This window comes from Ruditapes philippinarum, unplaced genomic scaffold, assembly GCF_026571515.1.
Source record: "Ruditapes philippinarum isolate M1 unplaced genomic scaffold, ASM2657151v2 ctg1019_1_1_1_1, whole genome shotgun sequence".
Classification (NCBI taxonomy): Eukaryota; Metazoa; Mollusca; class Bivalvia; order Venerida; family Veneridae; genus Ruditapes; species Ruditapes philippinarum.
In genome coordinates, this window is record NW_026857033.1 from 389911 (window position 1) to 400962 (window position 11052).

General features: G+C 29.5%; 1 protein-coding gene across 1 annotated transcript; it reads left to right on the forward strand.

The window, feature by feature from the left end:
• Positions 1-995: 995 nt before the first annotated feature.
• On the forward strand, positions 996-4220 carry LOC132748574 (uncharacterized). The gene is made up of 4 exons (XM_060738177.1): positions 996-1551; positions 1812-1909; positions 2399-2488; positions 3829-4220. The coding sequence occupies exons 1-4, from the start codon at positions 1382-1384 to the stop codon at positions 3882-3884; spliced, it is 414 nt and encodes a 137-aa protein (XP_060594160.1). The 5' UTR covers positions 996-1381; the 3' UTR covers positions 3885-4220.
• Positions 4221-11052: the final 6832 nt, after the last annotated feature.

Sequence of the window (11052 nt, forward strand, 5' to 3'; positions counted from 1 at the left end):
AAAAGGTTGACATTTGACATGTCTATTTATGTATTTAATGATTTCAAAGTCATTTAACGTGCATTATTCGAAAGACAATTATCCTGAGTTTTTAGCAAACTTATGATGAAAAATTATTATTGATTTCACTTGTGTACATGTATATAATTCAATCGTAGGATTATTAAAATGACTACCTTCCATGAACAGGCTCAATCAAATCGAGCCAGCGGCATTTTCATTTTTTCCCGCTTTGGGTCTGCTTTTCTTATGAATTTTAAATTACACTTTTACCCTTTAAAATATTTTTTAAGAACAAACTCAATCAAACAGTGTTTGCAATTTTCATATCATTTTGTTGTATTTATTGGTTCTGAGAAATCTTCCCTTTTCGAGATAGTCATATTTGTTATTTGACTTATTAAAATGAAATTAAATCATTTTTATGACTTTCTTCCTCCGCCATTTATATTCTTTAAAGTTTATATTCAAAGAGTTATGTGTCTAAGAATAATAAAAATGTTGGAACGGGGAGATATATTAAAAGAAAAAGATTCGTAGAAGCTTTTTGATGTTACACATTTTCATTTATCATTTACTTCATTTATCCTGATCTTACATATACATTTTGTTTCCAAAAGTAAAAAACTTCATATGTAAATTACTTAAACCATAAAATTTATTAATTCCCCAGTACTTCAAAAACCCGAGTAAAAATACTTTAAATAATAATCATATTTTAAGAAATCAATTCTACTAACTCCTTTACTTTAGATTAATGAAAATATATATATATATTGAAAGGCAAACATGGGGAATACTTGGACATCTAGTGACGACATCTAAATTACCCATAACGTTACTTGAAACACAAGTAAGAAACCGAGTTAATTTTTAAGCTTATTCATATTACGCTGTAGGTGTACATTTAACGATGAACTGTGGTTTTTACTACTGTATAAAAACGAGACGGTGTATGTAATCGTGATTTAGTTACATTAAAATAATCTCACAGCTCGGAGGTAGTAACGGTGTTTATAAAACACTGAGTTTCATCATTCATTAATGAAATACAAATTACGATGGAAATATAATGAAAATACATTTTTATAAGAACAAAAATTGAAACATGATATTTCCAGATGGTTAAGCAAGTGCGTGTAGTCGTATGTACTGTTTTAATTATGAAATACATTTCAAGATAAAAGAGTCACGATCAAAATTCCTCTACTACTTTGATGAACAGTTGTGCGTATTTTCGGTACATTTTATTTCTATGTGGATAAAATACAGAGGCAGTTTTGTTCAACGCAAAACGTACAAACAACTGGAAACTTCTAGATTCTGATTTTCGTTTTACTTTGGAAATTACACGTGGTGTTACTGGATCATTTACAAGATCATGATGACTGCGGATAATGTGAAAGTCACTGTGTTTGTTATTCTAGGACTTTTTATTGGTGAAACATTTGGATTATATTTAGCAAAGACAAAGCCAAATAGTTTAAGTGCAATTTTACATGAGAAAAACCTGTCAAGTCGAAAGAAAAGGGACAATCGTTCAGATTATCCGTGAGTTTTATTTCTCATGTATATTTATTTTTTAATTTTTAGTGTGGCAAAATTACAACTTTTTACTTGGCACCCTTTAAATAATAAAAAATGATTTATGACTGCAAATTATTGACAAAAATGAAAAGTAAATTAAACACGAATTTTGTCTGTATTTATGAATTGGTTGATTTACTTTGATATATTTTGTCTTCTTACATAAAATGATTTATTACTAATAAAAGATGTAGTCCAATATTTAAGCATATGTATTTTTTCAGGTCTGTTCACCATTATGCAAGACATGCACTATGTCGAACATTCAAGGGTAAACAACATTTATACAAAGCAATGAAGAAAAAGATATGTGGAATGACATGTAAGAACCTTTTATCAAATAATATGATTTACCATTTTCTGACTTCTACTTAAATTTGTCAGGTGTATTGCTTAATTAGTTAATATTCTTTTCGAATAAGAGAGGTTTAAAGTGCTATTGTTTTTATTTATAATTTAGATATCCATTTAACGTTTGATGATTTTTAGGTTACTTCAAAATTTTACAAAATTTCTAACAGATAAACGCGGTCACTATTTTCATAACGACTCATGATAGAACTTTATACTTAAAAGTAAATCTTAAGTTTGAAATACAAATCCTTTTATCTTTGCTATATGGAATGAACAATAATCCCTTTGTTGACATAGACTAATATTTTGATAAATGTTTGAAAATTTATAATTTTCTAAGGTCAATTATTTATATGTCTCATGGACTTAGTTTTACTTAACTTCACCAATGAATTTACCTTTAAAATAATCTATTTATTTAAAAATATTCGGTAACATAGTCGAATTTTTATTTCAGTGTCTTTCATAGCAAGTTTGGTGATTGATCTTTGTCGCCATAAAAACGCGATGCTAGATACCTGGGTAGCCGGACTGTTTGATGTTGATGGTAAATTTTGCTTCTATAATTATTTTATTTTACCATTTGAAATAAGTATATTTTCATTCAATGTTTTTTCTATGTAAATCATTGTGTTTATAAAGTTTTCACTCAATATCAAAAGCGCAAATAATTGTAGTGTAAAATATACTAGTTAAAAATAAATTAACAACATCAACTATGTCCAATCACAAGAGTGTTACTAATTTATTAGAAAATTGAACTTTTAAAGTATATTGGTCTATGATGGAAGGTCTGTGAAACTCTATATATAATTATGTAAATAGTATTTAGTATCAGACATATCAGCAAACCTTGAATAATTAATATATACATGTAGTTGTTGTTGGCAAGTGTGAAAAACATAATCCCATATTACATATTATTGTATAGCAGATAATAACATGTTTTAGAATACAGTATCATTATTTGTTATTTTAATGTTCAAACTAAATCACTTTCTAAACATTGTTTTAAGAAATATTTTATAAAACTACCAAATTGATAAATTTTGTTTTTTTCTCAATATTTGAAATATTTATGGAACAAATGCTCATTGTAAACCAGTCCGCTTGAATTATCAATATATATTAGAAGCCTGAAATTATTCTCTCTGTATTTTAATGGCTTTAGTACAGCATTGTTAAATTCTGTCGACCCAAGACAAAGGATACATAATATATATCATTACTATCAATGAAAGTTGTATCCCACTTTGATAAAAAAATGCACTGTGTAGGTGACATTATTGAAAGCGAAAACAAAAGATGATCAGTCAAAACAAATGTTGGTGATGCGCGTTATTTTAAATCCTCAATTTATCCACTTATTTGATTAGAATAACGAATGTGATTAATGACACAATTAAAAACTCATTTTGATAAGAAGATTGATTTGATGACAAAAATGTATTTGTTCTTGTTATTTGATATGCATTATTATTCTACACTCCCAAAATGTGTTACTATTTTTTAAGGTGAGACTGTTTTATTTTCTAAAGTATTAAACGTATTTGATAACACTTATAAAAGCAAGTATGAATTCGTGTGTATGGAGATTTGAGAAAATCTGTGATAACCTATGATAGCTAAAGTTTTAAAGGCCAATTATGTCCCAGAACTGCTTTTACTTTTATTTCACAAAATCGCACCTTTGTTTCTTTTTCTTCTTTTTTGGTGTCCTGTTATAGGTTATAAAATGTTTCTCACTGGCCAATGGACAAAACTATCTATTGCTTCTGTTGCTTAAAATATGCCCTTAAGTAAAAGCGCATATCCTAAAATGTAATACTAAGCTTGTCACCTTTATTAGTAAGTAAATAAAAAACATGCTTTTTTTTTTCTTTACAGGTGACGGGCAGATAAGTCATTTTGAGCGAAATTTGTATGAAGATACTTACAGCTGAATTGGAAAGTGAAACCGCAAATTCATTAGGAGGTCTTGTGCAGGGGTGAAAATCGCGAAGTCCTAGGATATAAGCCAGATGCAATTTATCGTATTTTACGCAAAGGGAAATGTTTCTGAATGCAGTGATTCAAACCAAGTTTCCTAAGATTAACGGCATCGACAGTATTATTTGCATAACATTCTTAATGTTGTTATGCATTCTTAATGTTATTAAGAAATTTCTCTTTTGTATGATATACGTTTTGAATAACTCATTATCGTTCTAAATGTTCATTACAATGATATTTGAAAGATTCATATGAAATGATATGGTGCAATCTTTGATTGTGATATAAAAAGCAATAGTCATTTCATCATTTTATTTATTTCATGAAAAATCATTTTATTTATTTGTAAATATTGATATGTCAGTTGTTTGACATGACAGTTCATCATTGTATAACTATAAATCTACCTCTGTGATGCAGTATTATATTATAATGATTTACATTCCGTCCAATTATGTTATATTTTGTAATAAAAAATAGATACATAAATATCAAAAATGCTGCTTTTTTATTTTTGTTATTTTCTGTTGTATTTTGCGTGTGATAGTTGTTTAGCAACAGTAATTCGTTTAGAACAATGATTAGGATCACAAGAAAACATTGATGATGCATACAAATCTCTGTGTTCTTTGATTAATGGTGAGATTAATATTAAATTACTATATAAAAGTTTAGCGCGGAGGAAAGTAGTCTAGTAATGGTGTAACTCTCCAGGAACGATGGTTAAGAAACTACTCGCCTATATGACTGAAATACTGTTGGGAAAAGGCGTAAAATGAAACAAACAAAGCCATATAAAAAAGTATTATCTACACAAGCTGTGTAAGTAAAAAAGGGTATAAACTTTGGTGGAATGTATATCTTATTGATCTATGGCATGATACGAATGGTGTACTACAAATGATATTATGATAAATGTAAAAAAAGCAATATGACCCATTTTAGAAGTATCTCTACTACTTAAACAAATTTTAAATTTTCGTATGGTATGACTCTCAAAAGTATTGACAAATATGTATACCTTTTGTTTGTTATAGCCAAATGTGTTCGCAGGCAACTTGAAAGCAGAGCTTGGGTTGTTTTTTCTGCAATGGTATGGCCATGTATAGCATATGGGTCTGCTATCTGGGGGAAACACAAAGATTTTGCGTATCGCGGCTGTAGAGAACTGCGCCATGCGTTTTCATGGGGACTGGAAAGTATATTCCAAGCTCTGCTGTTGGTTGCCGGGAATATGATAAAGATCCAGTCTTTTAAAGCAGTTAAAATGTGTTGCTAACTTGTGGTCTAGAATAATAGTTATGAAGAGACGTAGGATAAACTTCGAAAAAAGTTGTCTTGTACTTCACATCAGTGTTGTTATATTTTTCTAGTCCTTCGGGATCATTGATTATAGCACTTTAAATGTCAATAATTGTGTGCAGCTTAAGTCGGTTCTACGGGGCGTGAGGGTTGTTGCATTTTTTATTACCCCTCATGTACAGACTCAAACAAATTCTAACTAAGTCGAAGAAAAATAAATTGATTTATATCTAAAATGAAACAGAAAAAAAAACTTGTTTTAAAGCTCACTCGTTGTTGTGGAGAACGAAATGATTTATACGTTTAACATTTCATAGCAACTTAATTGTTAATATCAACGAGAAAAACATTTTGTTGTTGTTGTTGTTGTTGTTGTTGTTGTTGTTGTTTATTCGGACAATTATTAGGACATGGAATTGTTTTTGAAATAAAACAGCAATGGCAAATGCAAGTGCATTTTTAAATTAAAAAATAATCATCATATAAAAACTGCCCACCCCCTCCCCCCCCCCCCCTCCAACATTGTTTTAGACGTATAATTACATTAACTTCAAAAGCTCCAGAGACAAAGATTGTTTGAAAAAATGAACTAATAATTTTATGATGAAATACCTTTTTATCAAGGCCATTTTATAGGAATTATAACAAATATGACAAAAGAATGATCATTAATCAATTAGCGCCCACTTCACATAATTAATAATTTTGTGTAAGAATTTCTAATCCATAAAATTGTGACACCATTTTAATAAAAGAAAACATCACTCAAAAATTAAATGATAAGGTAGAAATGATAAACTTGAAACCACTGACTTACTTATAGCAATCTTTTGTCCCCCCCCCCCTTTTTTTCTTTTGGCTTTGCTTTTGTAGTAGAGGTTGTCATTTTAAGTTATCTTTAATTTCTTCGTATGACTAAACTATATTACGTGTTTTTTGTGTATCATGTATAATGTATGACAAAAAGAATATACACACAATGTACTTTAATGAATAAGTTTTCATTAGCTTAGTTTGTACTTCAATTCGGTATTTTATTTATTTAAAAGAAAACATCAGAAACACATAAATGTTCATCGCTTTTGAGACACATGTACATTGGCCATATAATATACCGTTTCGAGTTTGTGACAACATCTAACAACATACAAATTTATCTGACACAACAATTGAAATAATCATTGATCATTTATCAGATAACTTGCCACATACACCTGTTTGTGATAAGTATCACGTCACATTGGAAGAATTTTTAGCATGAACAAAACAATTTATTTTTGTTAATTTTTACACGTCAAACACACACAGTTAACGCTTAAGACAGTGTTTAAGAGAAACAGTCATGAGGGATATTGAATGTATGAGTAACAATAGCTTGACAGTGCTCTAGGGCAAATACAGAAAATCAAAAACGATTAAGATAGCTTTTTTGCACCTGACGTCCTCATTTTACTTCATATGTTTGAAGATTCACTGCAAAGCTGCTGTTAAAACTGGCGGTACTTTTGGAATGTTTTCAATAACTACCAAATAAAAATACTCATTGAAAATATAGCAAAAATAAAGAAATTAATTATTTAAAGCAGCACACCTCAAGAAAAAAACTAATTTTCATGGGGTTTTTTTTGAAAACAAGTATATTGAAGTTATTTACTGTAAAATAAAGAAGAGAAGTAATTTACACATTACAAACGGCAGTTACAATCAACGTAAATCTACATTACAAAAAGAGCTTAAAATATGCAATTACACCCCCTATTGCGTTAGTCACGCTGTTCAAATATGATAATAAATACTTCAAAATCAGTCATTGATCGCTTATAACATGTTAATTATTGCTTGAGTTCGATTTTCTTTTACTTTCATTAAAATCTTAGTACATTTTTTTTCTCAAGGTCGATTTCCTTGAAATATTAAGGCTCATCTGGAAGCTTGAAGCTTTATACTGTCTTTGTTAATTAAAAAAAAACAGACATAATTTTAACATTAATATGATCATGTTAAAATTAAATGTTTAAATGTTAAATTTACATGACCTTGAATATACGGTACATGATCTTTTCTCTTCTTACATTAGACTGCATCTATAGTGTGAGAATTGTACATGTGAACGTTCAACAAACGTCCACGTTGCAATACATTTCCTTGTAGATATGACCATTAACAATTATTAATATTACAGCATTCAGCCAATGTCTTGTGAAAAAAAAAGTTATACACGGTAGTTTGTCCTGACATAACAAGGAGTGATAAGAAACATTCTTCTCCTTATCGAATCATTTGTAAAAATGAATCATTTATATGTAGCGGGACGAGTTTGTAAAGTAGCCATTCATATCATGGTAAAAAACATATAATCCCATACAGGCCAGTGGCCAGTCACATAAGTAACAACTCACAAGTACCCAATTCATCCGATTAAGGAAAAATAGACAACTTTATTCTTACCCATAACACATCATATATCAAAATGCAGTTTAAGTTTTAACACTTTTATTTTGTTATTATATAATGCGGTGACTATATTTTCTTATACCTAATGTTACATTATAATTTAAAATACATGAAGTTGAAAAAAAGACATCTTTTATATATGGGAATAATCAGTTACTGGTTTTTTATCGAATAACGAACTGTGAAAAGTTTCTTACATATAACAACGCCTGTTATTTTGATGGTTGTGCGTGTTGTATTAATTTTGCCTTGCACTTAATTGCTTCAATGTAAAATTTGAATGAGATAAAGCTAGTATTTTACTTTAATACACATGTTTGTTAAAGCAATATAAACAATAATTAATTGTATCACAATACGTAAAAAATCTTTCCTTGTCGAATGCCTATTTATAACGCTTAAAACTACACATCTACACATTGCGTGATTAATGTTGATATGTATCTTTTATCCTAAAAACTTACTTTAATTGATTGTATATTATGGTTTACATTTTGACTTTACGTAAGATTTTGCTTGATAAGCGGCAATGAATATATCTGAAACCATGACACCTTTACAGATTAAACCTGACAAAATTGCAATTATTTTTCGTACAATTCAAGCTGCTTATCTGTCTATCGGCTTGGTGACATATAAATAGGAAATGAGCAATGCTTGTGATAATTTCCTTTTTTTATCTTTTCATTTTATTTCTGTTTTATCATTTTGTACAGGTGAAAGTAAAAAAAAAATTTGCCATAAAAACTTTTAAATTATGGCGGCGTTGCCAAGTGGTAAACCTGTCGGACTAGTAATCTGAGGATTGCTGGAACCCCGTCAGGAGAAAGCCATTGTTACCTTGAGCAAGGAACTTTGCACTCATTGCTTAGTTCTGGTTGGTTTCAGGAACAGATTCGAGTGTGTTTCAATAACCTTATAGCTTCCAACACAATCGAACACAATAAGTTGGTATAAACTAAATTGACTATTTATACTTTAAGCAATGTTTCGTTTTTAATCCCAACCGTTTCTTTTTATTAATTTAGATCAGTGACCATTATAATAGTGCATCTTATCAACTATAATATAACTATTTAAGCTCATCTTAACAATGAAGAGATGGACACAATGTCCCTTTTCTTATGCATGTCGAAGAATTATGCATTTTCTCTAAGAGAAACTTGCCCTAGAAGTTTCAAAGGTTGTGAAGTACAAAAAAAAATACAATCCGAACTGTGCATAATACCAAGTGCAGTAGATAATTCTGTTTTACCCGGGCGGTTGTTGTAAACTCTTGCAAAAATGCATTTGTTCATATAATAATACTGTTATGTGCTTGAGACTTTCGGTTAAAGATCGCAGTTATGTTTACAAACAGCAGACACATAACCTGTAACTAAAAGTTGGCTTACAGTGAATTGTACTAATACCAACTTTATTCTTATGTATCAAGCATGCATAATGTTTTAGATGCAAGAATGCAAGATCATTTTAGAGTGTCTTATCTTTTCATATCTGGTTAAATTGTTGGTATACTTCATGAATATTTATGAAACAAAGGAATGTAACAGAGCTTAGAATCTTCCCCTACTATATAAAATCTACTTACATTTATTTTTATGTTACTTGTTTTGAAATACTCAATTTTTTAAATGTAAGGGTATTTCACCAATGAGTTTCTATTGCGACGGATCTTTTACGGTTTAACAGTATAAGTATGTTTGGTAAACGTTTTCATACCGAGATTTGAACAAAAGTGTCATTTAACTTTCTTACCAAGGATATAATTTAAATGTTTAATGCTAGAACTTTTTTGTTAGCTTTTGATTTTATGTATATTTCAAAAGAAATTTAAACATTTTGACTAAAACATAAAAGTTAATATCTTGTTTTGCAACTGTAAGAATTTTGTCTGATTGAAACTGTATTTCCGTGACGATAATGTTGTGAGTACAAGCCACAAAGTATAAAACATTGGGGTAAAACAAAATGACAAAGATATTTTTCGTTTGCAAGATCTCCGGATTCAGTTGTGAGGACGTTTGAATAGGGTAAAAAGGCCATAAAACAAGGAGATTACTTTTTTTAGCACCTGACTTCTAGTCGGTGTTGAAATAGTTATGTGCGAATTTGATATATACTTAAAGCAAAATATTTTATATTCAAAAATATTTTGATTTAAAGATAAAATAATACGATTCATAATGTCGTTTCAATTGATAAGGGAAAGGCGCAAGATAAGTGTTGAAATACATTAATTAATAGAAAGTATGACATCCCTCCTATTAATTTACAAGTCATCACTTTCGAGTTTGTAAAAATGTACTAAAATTACCTTAGTTAATGGCTTATAATATTGAATTGGTGACTACTTGATCTCGGTATTTTTCTGAAATATCATTCATTTTACATTTTGTTTTCAACGACAGTGAGATAGAAATAAAAATTGCAAAATTGCACTTGGAATTACTTTCCACACAATGCCACCCACCAACATGACAGACTAAATGTCAGGTATGTTAAAACTTATGGTTAAATAAAGTGAAGATAGAACATTGAGTTTACTTTATTTACCAAACAAACACGACAAATCACTTCTTGAGAAGTGTGCTCTTATTAAAAAAAAAAGAAGGAGTAATGATCGTTAGGGAGCGCAACATTTACGGTCCTTGACAATATCCATTCACATAAAGCCACTAGAAAGGCATCCACCAAGTAGGGCACCGTATCAAAAAAAGGGAAAATAAAGATTGGCAATTCACAACTTCATTATTCCGACTTACGACTTGCTATTTAACGATTTTTTCTGATTGTTCATTTTTTAATTCTGTAACCAAACATGTGATTGAAATGTTTGATGCTAGTGCTTTTTATAAGCTTTTGATTTAAGGTATATTTGACAAAAAATAAGCTTTTCGGCCAAACAAAACTAATTAATATCATTGTTTGCAATGGTAAGAATTTTGTCAGATTGAAACTGTATTTCTGTAACGTTACTGTAGTATGTTCAGTGACAAAATATGCTTAATAAGACAATGCATTAAGCATCGGACAAAAATCGAAATGAAAAAGATACTTTCCGTTTGCAAGGTCTATTGGTGCAGATTTTGGGCGTTTGAAATTACAAAAAAACGACCGCAAACTAAAAATACTTTTCCGAGTTACCTTCCTTTAACTGTTTAGGGTATAGAAATAACTATGTGCGAAATTTATATAAATTCAAAGCCGAATTTTTATTCATATGCAAATGTATTCATATGCAAATAAAATGTCGATGCCTAAGATTTAAACAAAGATAATATGATACGAGTTATGATATCATTTGAATTAATATAGCAAAGGCGCGAGAATGTCTTCAGACTTAGATATTTCTGGTTTATT

Bases quoted from the DNA above. Each gene is read 5' to 3' on its own strand.
- LOC132748574 (XM_060738177.1), top strand. From the start codon at position 1,382: ATGATGACTGCGGATAATGTGAAAGTCACTGTGTTTGTTATTCTAGGA. The intron at 1,552-1,811 runs GTGAGTTTTATT...GTATTTTTTCAG, and splicing joins GACAATCGTTCAGATTATCC to GTCTGTTCACCATTATGCAA. The intron at 2,489-3,828 runs GTAAATTTTGCT...TTTTCTTTACAG, and splicing joins CGGACTGTTTGATGTTGATG to GTGACGGGCAGATAAGTCAT.